We start from the raw sequence: 17,607 nt of genomic DNA on the forward strand, positions 1-17,607 counted from the left end.
AGAAATCGACACACTGCATTCCTTTTTAGATGCACACTCGCCCGTGCGGGTTATCTTGATGCAACCCAGGCACATTTTCACGCTAACTGCGTTAGCATTGTGTTTAAAAGAACATGAAGACCCTTTTTGCTTTTTAATTAATAACTTGACTTGTGTATGGTCGATTTTTGTCGATTTGGTCTTGTTTTGTTTAGATAAATATTTTCTGTTTTTCTAAACCTGTTTTGTGTCATTTTGTAGTGTTTTCATTGAGTTACTGTGTGTGTTGGTACAAATACTTTACACCTAGCAATGGAAGAAGAAAGAAAGAAAGTGGAATTGGTAATAAAGTAAGAATCTAAATGAGGCCAAAGTTTGCGGCTCGCTTCCAGTCCAAAATATCAAATATTGCTGTCATAGTTAAATGTAGTGACAAACAGGCGGGGTGGAACAAAAGTATAAATATATATATATAAAAACTTACCATGACTGCTGCACTGCCGCTCTCAGCTGTACTGCAGGCACAGGCTCCCAGCCTGCCCTGCGGCCCATCCTGACGCTTCTCAGAGCAGTGTTACAAAAGACTGGAGTTCTCTGGCTGGGTGCTCCAAGGCAGAGTGGGACCTTCTGCCTGCTCTTTCCAACCTGGCAACACAGTGCTGGGTTGGGGAGAGCCCTGTGCGTATGTGTGTTTGTCCGTCCCAAGACGGCTGGGCAAACATACACGCACACTGAGGGGTTTGCTGGCACTGCCCTACATGGCTGTCATCTCCCCATGGCCCAGCCCCTTTAAAGATGAAACAAAAATAAACTACATTTATTATTGTTTTATTTTTAAAGGTTTGCAGCTGTTGTTGGCGGGGGATGGAGGTGACGCATCTTCACCATAGCAGAGGGGCTGCCTCTGACAAACACGTTTTCAAACCAGGGGCATCCATGGTTAACCATAAAGAAACTCCAGATAATTACGCTCTGTTAGTGAACATAACAACTGGGCAGTTATAATAAACAGTACTTGATTTGTCGGCATTGGCTGTATAAAGAAACCCCAAATAATTACGCTCTATTAGTGAACATAACAACTAGGCAGTTATAATAAACAGTACTTGATTTGTCGTCATTGGCTGTATAAAGTGAAATATTGCAGTCTGATCATGTGTCATAAAAAGGAGTTCCAGGTTCACTTTTACTTGGGTAGATGCCATACTTTGATCCCCCTAATAATCCTGTAAAGCAAATAATCACCGTAACACGTTAGCTTAATTCTTAGAGACTGTACACATTTGTATAAGAACTTTTTCACTGATTTTTCACTGATTTGCCTTAGGCATCTCTAACTCTAATGTTTTCAATATACTGATTTTCTTTCCTTCTGTTCCCAGAATCGAGTGGATTTTTTGCAGTTGATGGTTGATTCTCAGATAGAAGACATTCCCTCATCCAGTGACCTGAATCATGGGTACAAAGGTAATACCCTAGAATGTACACAATCGTAAGTGGGTTTTAATGCCTATGATAGTGATCGAGATGAGAAGGACTGACAGGTAGAGGAAGTGAGTTATTTGTTTTTTTAAATAATTATAACATACATCACAACGATATGCATTGCACATTTCCGATGCTTAAAACCTAAAAAAAGGACACAAAGGGTTGTAGAAAAAACACAAAACTTTCAAGTGAATTGTAAACAACGAAACAACTATCCATTAAACACAAAGGGATGCAGTTAATGGAAAATGTAAAAGTTGACCGTTCTTGCATTAGAGCAAGTTGACCTTCATCTGATATTGGTCTCATTCTCAACTTCTTCAGAGTTTGGGGTCCATAGCTTAACTCTAGCCACCTTACAAAATATGGGTTCTAGATAAAATTTAAAATCTCTTATTGATGGCTATTTCAAATCCAGGTTGCAATGTGGACTTTGGTGGGGTGGAGACCATATTTAGGTCTGGACAGCTTATTTGTCTCAAAGACCTCATGTCATCAATTCCTCAAACAAGTATAATTGCACAGAGAGGGTGAGTGGGCTTTGGATCAGTTCCCTACGGCCACTGGCTTTCCTGTGGTTTTCATGCTTTGCATTGCTTGGTTCAGCTGTCCATGAAATCCGTGTCATTTTGAGGGCGCTTGCATCGTCTTATTTGTGTTACCCTTTGGTTTTGAGGATAGGACATCAGGTAATTATTTTATTAGTCTGTAGAAGCAACATGATGTGTAGCTTGCAATGGAGAGAGATTCTTTTTTTGTATGTAGTTACGTGGCTGGCACTAAGACACAACACAAAGCAACACATCATAATATAGCATAGCATAGCATGACACAACATACTACACTCTAGGATAACAGCAAAGCACAACATGGTTTTATTTCCAAACTTTGATTTTTTATGAGTTCCTTAAGTGCTTTACGTTCGTGCAGAGTGATATTTTCCCTTTTGGTGTTTTTGATCTTTTCCACTCTATCTAGTTCTTCCACCACCAGATCATGAAATATATACATCTTGTTGCCTGGTGAGAGAGCTGGACAAAATTTAGATTTAGGCTTGAAGTTAGTTCGGCAGTGCCCTCCTGTGTTGATTCCTAGTTCCTCTAGGACTTGAGTTTCAGCGATCTTCAAGATTGTACATCAAATCATAGGCTGGCTTAATATCAGATTTTTGTTGCCTAGTTAAATTAGGGGTCAGTACATCATAATCATTATGTAATCGGTCCTTAGGAGCATTTTTGGAGAAAGATTTAGCCAGTTTCAATTTCCACACAAATTTATATAGATCAATTCTGGTTTCCACACGATCCTAATGCATTTCTGGACAAAACGTTAGTCCTGTATTTAAAAGAGTCCTTTCTTGTTGTGTCAACTTATGATTTGAGAGATTGACAATCAGATTTTCATTCTGTTCTGATTCTATTGGTTCGTTTGATTCTTTTGTTTGATTTTTGCACTGTGTCCACCTATAAAATAGTTTATTGCCATTTTTACTCAAACTGTGTATTCTATTGCTCTAATTCAAAGTTCCTAACTTACCTGTGTGGAGTACCTTTCATTTCATGTATTTACTTCAAATCTTGAACTTGTGGTTCTAAAAATAAAATTAAGAAAATATATGTTTCTATATAAAAACTATTGGCCTGGAGTTAAGTCTTTGAGTGTGTGTTCCTCATTTATTGCCTATGTGTGTACAACAAATGTTTAACACTACCCTCTGACAAGCCTACTGCTCGATCACACTACCACAAATTAGAGCATTAGTATTATCTAATTTTGCCACTATCTTACCTTTAAGGGGAACCCTTGGGCTCTGTGCACACTATCTCTCACTTTGAGATAGTATATACAGAGCCAGGTTCCTACACTTTATATTTATATTTTCTCTGAATGAATCTCTGTCTGGTTTCAATGAAGTTGACAATCAATAAAAGGATCACTTGCAACACCAGCTATGTGGTTTACATAATAGATTGTTTTTGTGGATTACGTTCTGTGGAGAGTACGATTTGCCCCCTAAAGAAATGTATTTTAGAACACATAAGAGCTGTGCAAAACAAGGATTTGACTTATGCCATGACTAAACATTTGATGATACATGATGGAGTGAGCTGGAAAGGCATGAAATTCTTTGGAATTGCAAGTATTGACTGCAATGAGAGAGGAGGAGAACGAGAGATAAAATTGAGACGCTTGGAATCACGATTCATAATACAGCTCAAAACAAAAAAAACAAATATATATATATATACATATATATATATATATATATATATTGTTTATAAAACCAGACCAAAATGACATAAATAGATATGTTTTCTAGAACATGTACATTTTCAGATAGTACTCATTATCCTAATCAAAGACAAATCTAAGACAATAAAAAATAATACAAGTGCTATTCTAATTATCATGATAAATGCCTGAAGAGTATACTGTGGGCTAAATATGCATTCGCTTCTTTTAGGGACTTAACAGCCACATGAAGGGCAACATATAAGCATCAAGCTTCGAAGCACCTATGCTTCTATCAGAACATTCACTGTAATTAGTCTGTGAAAGGAAAACAATCCCTGTCGGGATCAATCAACGGGCTCCTTGTATGCAGGAGCAGGAGACGAAAGGCACCCAAAGGTCCTGGTGAGGTTTATATACTTATGAACTCCAATGGTTATAGACCTTAGTCTTTTCCGGTGGCAGGGGGAGAAGGTCACCATCACTGGGACACAGGGGCGCTTCCCTGCGCCCGAGGGAACAACAAAAAGAGACTCCAAAGCAGGCAAAGCTGAGCACTCTTCACACGCTTCAGTGTAAAACATAGCGCTCCCAGATGCTATCGTTTCAGGACCAGGGGCAGCACTAGCAAGAGGAGGGAGAATCCTCTGCTGACCCCTTGTTGAACACTGGAGCCCTGAGACAGGGTGAGGGCAGACCCGCAGAGGAGGGTCCTGTTGGTCCAGTGGCAACCCTACTGAGGACCTAGCAGGCCACTGGTCAGCACAGCAAGTAGGTTACTCCTAATAGCAGTCACAGCCCCTTCCAGCAGCATCCGTATACAAGTCCATGCAGTGTCTCTCTCTGTGGGGTTACTACCTCCTGTACTTAAGCTCATTTGTGTCCTGCTTCCAAAAAGGTGGGGCTGGGGGGTTGCAACCAGTACTAACAGGTTCCAAGAATGTCCCCTTTCTCCTCCAGCACTGGCTCCAGACATCAGTAGGGAGTAAACAAGCCCTTTGTGTATGTGGCCAGGGCACAGCCTTAACAGGTGCAGATGTGCCCGCCTCTACCTCTCCCAGCCCACGAAGACCATTCAGTATGCAAATGCACTCTTGTGACACCTCCACCATCCCTGTGTACAGGCTGTCTGAGAAGTACGAACAAAGCCCAGCTGTCACTCTGCCCTAGATGTTGATTGTAGTCAAGCAGCAATACGCCAAAGTTATAACCACAGAGTAATCCCACTTTCTAAAAGTGGCATTTCTACAATGGTAAGAAAAAATCCACCTACTCCAGCAAGCAGCATTTCTCACTACCATTCCAACCATACTAAACATGCCTACCCCACCCCTCATAGATCAGACACTACCACGTAGACTTATGTTAGGGCATTTCCATTGCAATCCTTTGAGATGAGCAGCGCTCAAAGTAGTAAGAAACTAAATAGGAAGTTTGTCACTACTAGGACATGTCTTTAGTACCTAAAGACATATGTCCTACCTTTTACATGCATAGGCCCTCATTATAAAATTGGCGGCAAAAGCCGTCTCCCGCCACGGCGGCGGCCGTCAACATACCGTCGTCGGGGCTACCGACCGTCCACCAAATTATGACCGTAGCTGGAATTCCGCCAGAAGGCTGGTGGAATTCTGGCTACGGTCATGGCGGCAGATGGCAGTAAGGTGGCTCTGCCGACCATATCATGAGCCATGATACGGCCTGGCGGTGTTTTGCTGGCGGACGCTGCTGCTGGCAGGAGTGCCACATCCCGTCTCCTGCCAGAGGACCCCCTGCAAGCAGGTAAGTCAGGTGCTCCGACAGGAGAGGGGGTGGGGGTGTTGTGTGCATGTGTGGGGGGGTGACTGTGTTTGAATGCATGTGTAATGCGTGTGTGCATGAATGGGTGTGAGTGTACGTGCATGTTGTGTCGTTTGATTGCGTGTGTGCCTGGATGTATGTTAGTGAGTGTTGCCGTGTGTGTGTATGAATGTATGAATGCGTGGGCGAATGTGGGTATGCGTGTGTGTATGGGTGTGTATGTATGTGCGTGTATGTGTGTATATGTCGTGGTGGGGAGGGGGAGAGGAGGGGAGGACTATGGGGAGGGGAAGGGGCGGAGGAGACCCCTATCAGTGCCAGGGAAGAAATTCCCTGGCACTGATAGTGCCTACCGCCATGGTTTTGTGGTGGTACAGAAACCACAGAAATCATGGCGGTGGGTGGGGTCAAAATCCTATGGGCGGCCTAGTGACGGCCACCGGGATGGAGACTGTAGTCTCCAGCCCAGCGGTCGTTACCGCCATGGCGGTTAATGTGTTAACTTGGCGGTTTGGCTTTGGCCAAACCACCAATGTCACAATAGTGGCGGTATGTACCGCCAGCCTGTTGGCGATACTACTGCCACTATTACACCGACCGCCGGGGTCAAAATAACCCCCATAGTTCCCTGCCAATTGGGTTAGCTAGGGCCTAACATAGGGGTGACTGATATGTAGTAAAAGGGGAGCTCCCGGCCTGGCAAGCCAATTTAGATGCCAGGTCCCTGTGGCAGAAATTGCACATGCAGGCCCTGCGGTGGTAGGACTGAGACAGGTTTAAAAGATCACTTCTGTGGGTGGCACAAGCAGAGCTGCAGGCCCACTATAGCACTAATTTACAGGCCCTGGGTATAAGGGATACCATTCTAGAAGGGACTGATAGGTAAATTAAATGTATCAATCAGGTGTAAGCTAATCATACCAGGTTTAGAAGGGAGAGCACATGCCCTTCAGCACTGATCAGCAGTGATAAAATGCTCAGAGTCCTAAAGCCAACAAAAAGAGGTCAGAAAAATAAGAGGAGGAAGGCAAAAACTTTGGGGATGATGCTGTAAAAAGGACCAGGTCCAACAGAGCCCCAGTACTTATACTCAAAAATGTCCTTGATGAAGGGGTGTCTTCAAAGGAACCTTTAGAAGTTCACAGCCATTCCTCCTTTCAGCACAGCGATGGCCCAGATGATCAGTAGGGGGTAAGTAAGACCATTGTATGAGGGCAGGACACAGTCTATGACATGTAAGTGTGAACCACCTCTCCCTCTCCCAGCTCAGGAAGACTATCAGTATGCAGGTGCATCCCCTTCACACCTAGCTCTTCCTGTGTTGTGGCTGTCTAGAGAAATTTGTGCTTAATTATGGCAGAATGTACAGACTCAGTGGCAGCGGCAGATGCCCTGCCCTCTGCTAAGTCGAGTCAGTCGCATGATTTAGAGTCATACAGGAGGACATATATGGCAAGCCAACTGGACTGAGAAGAAGGAACTTAAGCTACTTCCATGACCTCAGACTATGTAATATATCAACAAACCAAAACACAAGATGTAAAGAAACAGTCAGGAAAATAGAGGCATGGCTTCCACATATAGGTCCTCATTACGACTTTGGCGGTCTTACAAAAAGACCGCCGAAGCCGCAGGCGAACCTATACTGCCAGTGCTGACGATATTTGTGGCTCCCTAATATGACTTGTCCGCTGGGCCAGTGTACGGAAACAGCATTTCCGTCCGGTGGCCCAGCGGAAAAGTCACATCAACATTGCAGCCGGCTCATAATAGAGACAGCGGCAATGTTGATGTGCAGTGGGTGCAGAAGCACCCGTCGCACATTTCACTGCCCGAAATTCGGGCAGTGAAATGAGCGATGGGGCTGTGCCTGGGGGCCCCTGCACCGCCCATGCCCAATGCATGGGAAGTGCGGGGTTCCTCAGGTGCACCCCGAGTCCCCCTTGCCGCCAGCCTTTCCATTGCGGTGTTTACTGCCATGGACAGGCTGGCGGTTGGGGACTCATAATCCCCAGGGCAGCGCTGCTTGCACCGCTGTCCTGGGGTTCATGACTGCCTGGTGGAAGCCTGCTGGTCAAGTGGAGGGACCGGTGGTATGGTCGTGGCTAATTCTCCATGGTCATAATACACTGCCGGTACACCGCCAGCCTGTTGGCGGTGTTACCGCCAGTGTTCCGCCGGCCACCAGAGCCGTAATGAGGCCCATAGTGTATCCAATATTCCAACTGTAAAACATATCCAAAAGGAATGCATCTGAGAGTGACAAGACCAGTGCACTACCAGCAATGTTCTCGAAAAACAAGCAAAGTAGGTCAGAATTGAGTAACTGGCCCTAAAAAATTAAAAAATGCGAACCAACATTTGGAGGGAAGCACTAGGATAGCCTGTAAAGGTCGAAGCGCTGAGAGAAGCTAGTCATATGAGGCATAAGAACAAAGCCCCAGAGACAGAAGGTCCACCATTTCATTTCTATGACTTATTTACATCTAGGATATGTCTGAAACTCCTAGAACTATCCAACAACTGCAGAGAAATACTCTTTCAAAGTCTATGAGGGAAGCAGTGATTGTAATTCTACCCAAGCAGAGTATAGACTTGTACGGCAAAGCATTGTATAAGCTGTTATCATTACTAAATGTTGATTACAAGATTTATACACCCTGAAAAGAATGACTTTGTGCCAGGTCGCAAAACTCCCTAACACTTAGTAGAGAGTTTCAAGTCCTAACAGAGGTCCCTGTAGCATACTTGTTGGCCTCAGTGAAGGTGCTTGACATAGAGAAGGTCTATTGCTCCCTGAGTTGATCTTGCATGGTATATAGCCATGAGAAAAAGGGGACTTGGACCTTCAAGGCATGCAAAGTTGGATCTAGCTGCTGTATACCGACCCAGTGGCCAGACTATAAAAGTGAGCAGTATCTTCAGGAGAATGGATAGTAAAGAGGGGCATGAGAAAGAGATTTCCTCTTTCACCCTTCTGGTTTGTGATGGCCATAGAGCCCCTAGCAAAACACTTCCAGCGATATGGAATGGTAAATGGAATAGATATAGCTCGATGCCAGCATATGATCTCTCTGTATGAATATGATATCCTTCTGTGTCTTAAGACACATGAAACACAGATGCTGAAAACAATACAACATTTAGATATTTTTAGTGGCCTGTCCACACATAAGGTATATTGAATGAAATCATATTTACCCAATGCATCAGTGGTCGAAATAGACAGGCTTTGTGGGGCATGATGTGCCCATGCTTTTTAAATTTAGGAAAACAGTTCCCCTGAGAGAACTGTCCCAGTGTGGTCAATTCCGTGAGCAGAGATGCTTCAGAGTAAAGTAGAGAGTTTCCTGTGCTGTGAAACCGAAGGAGTGGTAGGCAGCTCAACAAGCCTTCTTGCCATGGTTCCTGCTTGCGTGGAAGAAATATAAATGTGCACAACTTGTCAATCTGCAAATGTAAAGGGTGCTTGGAAGCCGCTATTGCCTTTAATTGATGTAATTACTCTAAGTTTCCTGGGGACACAGATTTATTCTTTGTAAGTGATATTGGAAGGGGGTTACCATCTGAGCTGTGAAGAGTGCGATTTTGAAGGACATTTATAAAAAAAAACTGCACTGTGAAGTCTGGGTAATACTAAAATCTATATTTTGGTAACACTTTTTTATCCTAAACTTTTTATGCATTTTGTTGTAGCCTATCTTATACTGTGTGCAATACAAGTTTCATTTAATATATATATGTTCTTTTTTATTAAGCAGGTTTTAGTACATACAGTTCAACAGGGCACAGCAGTGAGCAATATATTACATTCAGAGGTATTAACCCCTTCGCTGCCAGGCCTTTTCCCCTCCTGTGCCGAGCCTTTTTTTGGCTATTTGGGGAAGTTTGCGCTTAGGCCCTCATAACTTTTTGTTCACATAAGCTACCCACACAGAATTTGCGTCCGTTTTTCCCAATTCCCCAGGGATTCTAGAGGTACCCAGACTTTGTGGGTTCCCCTGAAGGAGACCAAGAAATTAGCCAAAATACAGTGAAAACCTTGTTTCTTTTTTTAACAAATGGGAAAAAAGGGCTGCAGAAGGCGGCTCGTGTTTTTTTCCCTGAAAATGGCATCAACAAAGGGTTGCGGTGGCACGATCACCATCTTCCCAGCTTTCAGGAACAGCAGACTTGAATTAGAAAACCCAATTTTTCAATACAATTTTGACATTTTACTGGGACATATCCCATTTTTACTATTTTTTGTACTTTCAGCCTCCTTCCAGTTGGTGACCGAAATGGGTAAGAAACCAATGCTGGATCACAGAAAGCTAAACATTTCTGAAAAGTAGAAATTCAGCAAGGGGGCATTTGTGTAGATCCTACAAGGGTTTCCTACAGAAAATAACAGCTGAAATAAAAAAATATTGAAATTGAGGTGAAAAAACAGCCATTTTTCTCCACATTTTACTCTGTAACTATTTCCTGCGATGTCAGATTTTTTAAAGCACTATACCGTTACGTCAGCTGGACTCTTCTGGTTGCGGGGATATATAGGGCTTGTAGGTTCATCAAGAACCCTAGGTATACAGAGCCAATAAATTAGCTGCACCTTGCAATGGGTTTTTATTCTATACCAGGTATACAGCAATTCATTTGCTGAAATATAAAAAGTGACAAATAGGTATCAAGAAAACCTTTGTATTTCCAAAATGGCCACAAGATAAGGGGTTGAGAAGCAGTGATTATTTGCACATCTCTGAATTCTGGGGTGCCCATACTGGCATGTGAATTACAGTGCATTTCTCAAATAGACGTCTTTTTTTACACACTGTCTTACATTTGGAAGGTACAAATGTAAAGAAAGACAAGGGGAAATAACACTTGTTTTGCTATTCTGTGTTCCCCCACATCTCCCGATAAAAATGGTACCTCACTTGCGTGGATAGGCCTAGCACTCGCGACAGGAAATGCCCCAAAACACAACGTGAACACATCACATTTTCACAAAGAAAACAGAGCTGTTTTTTGCAAAGAGCCTAGCTGTGGATTTTGGCCTCTAGCTCAGCCGGCACCTAGGAAAACCTAGCAAACCTGCGCAGTTTTGAAAACTAGACATCTAGGGGAATCCAAGATGGGGTAACTTGTCGGGCTCTCACCAGGTTCTGTTACCCAGAATCCTTTGCAAACCTCAAAATTTGGCCAAAAAAACACTTTTTCCTCACATTCCGTTGACAGAAAGTTCTGGAATCTGAGAGGAGCAACAAATTTCCTTCAACCCAGAGTTCCTCCAAGTCTCCCGATAAAAATGGTACCTCACTTTTTGGGGTAGGCCTAGCGACAGCGAAAGGAAATGCCCCAAAATACAACGTGGACACATCAAATTTTTCACAGAAAACAGAGGTTTTTTTTACAAACTGCCTACCTGTAGATTTTGGCCTCTAGCTCAGCTGGCACCTGGAGAAACCTAGCAAACCAGTGCATTGGTGAAAACTAGACACTTAGGGGAATCCAAGATGGGGTGACTTGTGGGGCTCTGACCAGGTTCTGTTACCCAGAATCCTTTGCAAACCTAAAAACTTGGCCAAAAAAACACTTTTTCCTCTCATTTCGGTGATAGAAAGTTCTGGAATCTGAGAGGAGCCACAAATGTCCTTCCATGCAGCGTTCCCCCAAGTCTGCCGATAAAAATGGTACCTCACTTGTGTGGGTAGGCCTAGCGCCCAAGAAAGGAAATGGCCCAAAACACAACGTGGACACATCACATTTTTTCACAGAAAACAGAGGTGTTTTTTACAAGGTGCCTACCTGTGGATTTTGGCCTCTAGCTCAGCCGGCACCTGGGAAAAACTAGCAAAGCAGTGCATTGGTGAAAACTAGACACTTAGGGGAATCCAAGATGGGGTGACTTGTGGGGTTCTGACCAGGTTCTGTTACCCAGAATCCTTTGCAAACCTCAAAATTTGGCCAAATAAACACATTTTCCTCACATTTCGGTGACAGAAAGTTCTGGAATCTGAGTGGAGCCACACATTTCCTTCCACCCAGCACTCCCCCAAGTCTCCCGATAAAAATGGTACCTCACTTGTGTGGGTAGGCCTAGCGCCCACGAAAGGAAATACCCCAAAACACAACGTGGACACATCATATTTTTTCACAGAAAACAGAGGTGTTTTTAACAAAGTGCCTACCTGTGGATTGTGGCCTCTAGCTCAGCCGGCACCTGGGAAACCTAGCAAACAAGCGCATTTTTTAAAACTAGACACCTAGAGGAATCCAAGATGGGGTGACTTGTGGGGCTCTGACCAGGTTCTGTTACCCAGAATACTTTGCAAACCTCAAAATTTGGCCAAAAAACACTTTTTCGTCTCATTTCAGTGACAGAAAGTTCTGGAATCAGAGAGGAGCCACAAATGTCCTTCCACCCAGCATTTCCCCAAGTCTCCTGATAAAAATGGTACCTCACTTTTGTGGGTAGGCCTACTGCCCGCGAAAGGAAATGCCCCAAAACACTATCTGGACACATCTCAATGATCAAATACAAAACTACCTGTTTTTGCGGGGGCACCTGCATTTTTGGTCCTGGGCTCAGCAGCCTTCTGGGGAAACCTACCAAACCCAGACATTTCTGAAAACTAGACACCCGATGGAGTCCAGTGAGGTGTGACATGCGTGGATCCCCCAATGTTTTCTTACCCAGAATCCTCAGCAAACCTCAAGATTAGCTAAAAAATCTCATTTTTCCCACATTTCTGTGTAGGATCACCGCACTGGGACACATTTCATACCACCCAATGTTCCCCTCAGTCTCCCGGTAAAAATGATACCTCATTTGTGTAGGTGGGCCAAGTGCTTGTGAAAGGGAAGAGCCAAAAACATGTCAATATTGAGGGGGAAGCAAAGGGGGTCCAAAAGGGCAGTTTGCAAAAAAACATTTTTAGGCTAACATGTGCAGCAGAATTTTTATCGGTATAGATGAGACAATGCTGGGTGGTAGGAATTTTGTGGATTCCTGCAGATTCTGGAAGGTTCCATCACAAAAACGTGGGAAAAATATGTGATTTCCAGCAAAGTTGGAGGTTTGCAGGGGATTGTGGGTACAAAAATGGTGCAGGGTGCATGTGAAACACACCACCTTGGAATCACCCAGATGTTTAGTTTTCAGATGTGTCTAGGTCTTGTGGATTTTTCTACATGGCAGCGTCCCAAAGTCCATAAAGTGCAGCCCTCACCATTCCAAGTGGGACGATTTTGAGAGTAAGCCAAGCTCTCATGGCCCAAATGTAAAACTAAAACCCCAAATAATCAAATGTCTTCTTGCTTGCTGTGGGATAAGATGTTTTAGAGTGCAAGGGAGAGCTGAAAGACTGTTACCCCCTTCAGTTGAGGTGGGGGCGTAACCAGGCCCATACTGGTTGGTAGCCACCACTCCAATATATTTTTTTTTTAATTCCCTGGCATTTAGTAGACTTTCTGCCCCCCCCGGGGTGTTGATCAGGGGTAATTGCCCCATCTGCCCACTGGTGGGCAGAACAACCTTAGCCCCATTTATTTAGGGTGGTGGTATGGCCATACCCCCACCCTCTTATTTTTTAAAAAAACACTTCCCTGGCCTCTGGTGGGCCTTCTGCCCCCCCTTGGGGGCAGATGGCCACCCAAAAATAGGCCCATCTGCCCCCAGTGGGGGGCAGATATGGCCAACAGTAATGTGCCCCCATGGGGAGCGACCCTTATCTAAGGGGCTGCCCCACTAAAGAAAACACACACATACACACACACCAATCCCTGGTGCCTAAGATGTTTCTGCCCCGATGGGGGGCAGATTGGCCTAACAAAAATCGGCCGATCTGCCCCCACAGGGGCAGAAATGGTCTAAATACAATTTGCCCCCCAGGTGAGCGACCCTTGACTAAGGGGTCGCTCCCCACCTCTGAAAAAAAAAACGTTTTTTATCCCTGGCGCCCAGAGATTTCTGCCACACCTGGGGGCAGATCGGCCTAATAACAATAGGGAGGGCAGCAAAGGCCTAAAATAAATTTGCCCCCTCCTTCCCCGGGGAGCGACCCTTGCCTAAGGGGTCGCTCCCCACCTCTAAAAAACAAAACAAAAACAAAAAATGTTTTATCCCTGGTGCCTAGAGGCTTCTGCCCCCCCCGGGGGCTGATTGGCCTAATAGCAATAGGCTGATCTGCCCTCGGGGGGCAGAAAGTCCTAAAATAAATTTGCCCTCCCCGGGTAGCGACCCTTGCCTGAGGGATCGCTCCCCACCTCTAAAAAACAAAACAAAACAAAAAAAAAGTCCCCAAAAAATGTATCCCTGGTGCCTAGAGGCTTCTGCCCCCCATGGGGGCATATCTCCCTAATAACAATAGGCCGATCTGCCCGTCAGGGGCAGAAATGGCCTAAAATATATTTGCCACCCTGCCTCCCTTGGGGTTGCTCCCCTTGCGTGACAGTGGCGCAAAAAAAAAGATCCCCGGTGCCTAGTGGTTTCTGCCCCTCTTGAGGGCAGATTGACCTAAAATCGGCCGATCTGCCCCCAAATGGGACAGAAATGGCCTAAATACAATTTGCCCCTCCAAGGGAGAAACCCTTGCTTAAGGGGTCGCTCCCCATCTGTAAAACAACAACAACAAAAAAATCCCCGGTGCCTAGTGGTATCTGCCCCCCCTTGGGGAAGATCGGCCTAATAATAGGCCGATCTGGCCCCGGGGGGGGCAGAAAAGGCCTTAAAAAAAAATGCCCCCTGGGGAGCGACCCTTGCCCAAGGGGTCGCTCCCCTTATGCCAATTTCTGATCAAAAATAAATCCCTGGTGTCTAGTGGGCATTTTAAACTGCTCAGAGAGACTTCAAAGGGAAGGAAATTCCTTTCCTTCCCTTTGAAGCCTCTCAGGCCTCCTCCACGTGATCAGAAGAGAAATGCTGGGTCTCTGTGATGGTCAGCGCACGATCGCGCGCTGGTGTCACAGGGGGGTCGGGGGGTCGGGGAGCTGTTGGGGGTGGAAGGGGAAGGGCTTCCCCTTCCATCCCTGTCTTTGGGGGATGGGAGGGAAGAACACAGAGGGAGTGCTAGCGCTCCCTCTCGGCTCTGTGCCCAGGACGTAATGGTTACGTCCTGGGCACACGAGCACTGTGCCGCAGGACATACCCATTACGTCCACAGCACAGAACCGGTTAAGTACCACTGATAATGTATAAACAGATTGGCAGGCATACAGGTGACATGTAAGCAAGTATGAATTCAGCTTCAGCAAGGTTATTGTTCATCATACGATAATAGGAGAAAGCAAGTCCCCATTGGGACCTAAAGGTACATAAGCGTACGGTGAGACAGGGGTGTACCATAAAATGTAAAATGTAAAAAACAATCACTCACATTACTGGCTACTTGGGACACATGACCACCCTACGGACACTTACAGCCTCACCGTCGCCCATCTACCTCATTGGGTACTTCCTCACCTTCCACCACCCCTGCCTCCTTGCCCAGTTGGTAGTTCTGGTATGGTGCCCAAGGGTTCCTCAGGTAGCTCTGCGGTAGAAGTAATTCACTATATATGTCATTGTGTGTGTTGCAGTAAACCATATCCGTGTGCCATTCCTTAAGGGTTGGCGGTGGGCCACGTGCCCACCTCATAGTAACTCTCCATCCAGTCACCTAACCACCCTGCCTGGTTTTTATCATATTCTAATAGCGTTTGCATCGGAGTGCGTTCTGTTGATACCCCTGTTATGGCCTCCAAATCTCCAAACTCTGCCTGCCAGAACTTGCGCACTCTAGGACAGAACCATGCAGTATGCAGAAATCCTGCTGCACTCTCACCACATTGTTGGCAATCAGCGGCGTCTCTCAGACCATATCTGACTAGTCTTTCCTTGGTGTAATATACTTGATTGATATATTTAAAATCTACCAGCCTATGTCTGCCATGTAGCGAGACAGTCTGAATGACTGAACAGCAATATTGCCATTGTCTATCAGATATAACTATGCCAAGATCCCTCTGTCATTTGAGTTGGGGTTTAGTCAATTAAGGTCTGCTTGCCTTCTGAGCATATATGTAAGTTCTCGCTACTAAGCTAATAGGGGTGGTTACCTCTATTAGAGAGGAAAATGCAGGCACATCAGGGGGCTCAAGGAGATCATCACCCAACATGTCACTCTGGCTCTGTAATAATAATTCCTGTTCCCTCTCCCACATGTCCACTGAACCATCATGAAAACAATTGCTCATTTTAGCGATCCCAAGTGTGTGTAGGAGGCATACAGCCCCTTTCTTGTGACCCATAGGGAACCAGGAGCTCCAAGCCACTGGTATGTGAGGAGAATACAGAATGGAACCAGCCTGTTATTCCAGAAGATTGTGCCAGGTGTATACTGTGACGTTTATAGAGTCAAAAACACCATATTACTGTTTTGGGTTGCTAAATAGAGTTTGAGGTAGCAAGCAGGGGTGCGCAGCATCCCTCTCCAAGCGTAAGTGAGGTATATCACTCAGGCCATGCAACCAGAAATGCAACCCAAAATGGGTGAACATGCTCTGCGCAGACGTTTAGGGGCATATTTATACTCTGTTTGCGCCGGATTTGCGTCGTTTTTTTTTACGCACATTCGGCGCAAACACTGCCCCATATTTATACTTTGACGTCCGACGCAGCGGGCGTCAAAGTTCCACCATGTGCGCCATTTTTTAGAAGGGGGAACCAGCCTTGCGTTAATGATATGCAAGGTAGGCGTTCCTTTCTAAAAAATGACTCCCAGGCCTGTGCGCCATATTTAAACTCCCGTGCAAAAATGACGCACAGGAGTGGGCGGGTCAAAAAAAATGACGTCCAGCCGCGTTTGCGTCATTTTTTAACGCCTGCTCAGGGCAGGCGTTAAGGGACCTGTGGGCTCTGAAGGAGCCCAGAGGTGCCCTCCCATGCCCCCAGGGACACCCCCTGTAATCCTTGCCCACCCCAGGAGGACGCCCAAGGATGGAGGGACCCACCCCAGGGACATTAGGGTAAGTGCAGGTAAGTATATTTTTCCGTAATTTTTTTGTGGCATAGGGGGGCCTGATTTGTGCCCCCCTACATGCCACTATGCCCAATGGCCATGCCCAGGGGACATAAGTCCCCTGGGCATGGCCATTGGGCAAGGGGGCATGACTCCTGTCTGTGCTAAGACAGGAGTCATTTCAATGGGGGTTGGGAGTAAAAAAAAATGGCGCAAATCGGGTTGAGGCAGATTTTTTGCCTCAGACCGACTTGCCCCATTTTTTGACGCCCAAGCTCCATTTTCCCCTACGCCGGCGCTGCCTGGTGTGAGTCATTTTTTTTGACGCACACCAGTCCGCAGCGCCGGCTAACGTCATTCAATAAATAAGGTGCCCGCATGGCGCTTTGGAATGGCGTTAGCCGGCGTTAAATTTTTTGACGCACAACTGCGTTGGCGCAGTTGTGCGTCAAAAAGTATAAATATGGCCCTTAATGTCTTCAGGTCTGGAGCATTCAGGCCTCCCATGTTATATGGCAGAATGAGTGCCTCCCAGCGTACTTTCAGCTGCTTCCCCGTCCAGAGTATTTTTATTATAAGTGGCCGTAGGTTAGTAAAAAACACTCAGACAGTAATATTGGAATATTATGAAACTGAAATAAAAATTTACCAACTAACTATAATGGCAATTTAATCCAGCGTCCACATCCTCGGACAGCTTATGTGCAGCTCTACTGTAATTCTCAAGGAGAATCACTGCCAGGTCCATATGCACTTAGATCCCCACGTAGCATACCGGGTCCGTCGACCACTGTAGAGGCTATTCCAGTGATATAGGCATCATCACGGGAGTGAGAGGAAAAATAATAGATTCATCCCACTTTCTTCGAAGGCCAGAGAGCCCCCGAAGCGCACAACCACTCGCAACAAAGTTGAAAGGTTATTTTCCGGATTATGTATGTATAACAGTTTATCGTCTGCGTATGCCAAAATGATCGGATTATAACCTGTGAAGGGCGAGCCCCTATGTCCGTGGTACTCATGGAGTGCACATATTAAAGTTTCCGGCACCAATGCATACAGCTGTGGGGACAAGGGGTAACCCGACCTGGTGCCCCTAGTTATCGTGAGAGGAGCGGAAACGACC

At 45.5% G+C, this 17,607-nt stretch overlaps 1 protein-coding gene across 1 annotated transcript in view; it reads left to right on the forward strand.

Moving 5' to 3' along the window:
- Nucleotides 1-17,607, forward strand: part of LOC138261213 (cytochrome P450 3A21-like) — a 223,842-nt gene that overhangs the window by 144,354 nt on the left and 61,881 nt on the right. Inside the window, exon 9 of the mRNA XM_069209966.1 lies at nt 1,362-1,446. Within this exon, the coding sequence (XP_069066067.1) occupies nt 1,362-1,446 (85 nt within the window). The remainder of the gene's footprint in view (nt 1-1,361; nt 1,447-17,607) is intronic.

The sequence above is a fragment of the Pleurodeles waltl genome, chromosome 10 (assembly GCF_031143425.1).
Source record: "Pleurodeles waltl isolate 20211129_DDA chromosome 10, aPleWal1.hap1.20221129, whole genome shotgun sequence".
In the NCBI taxonomy this organism is placed as follows: Eukaryota; Metazoa; Chordata; class Amphibia; order Caudata; family Salamandridae; genus Pleurodeles; species Pleurodeles waltl.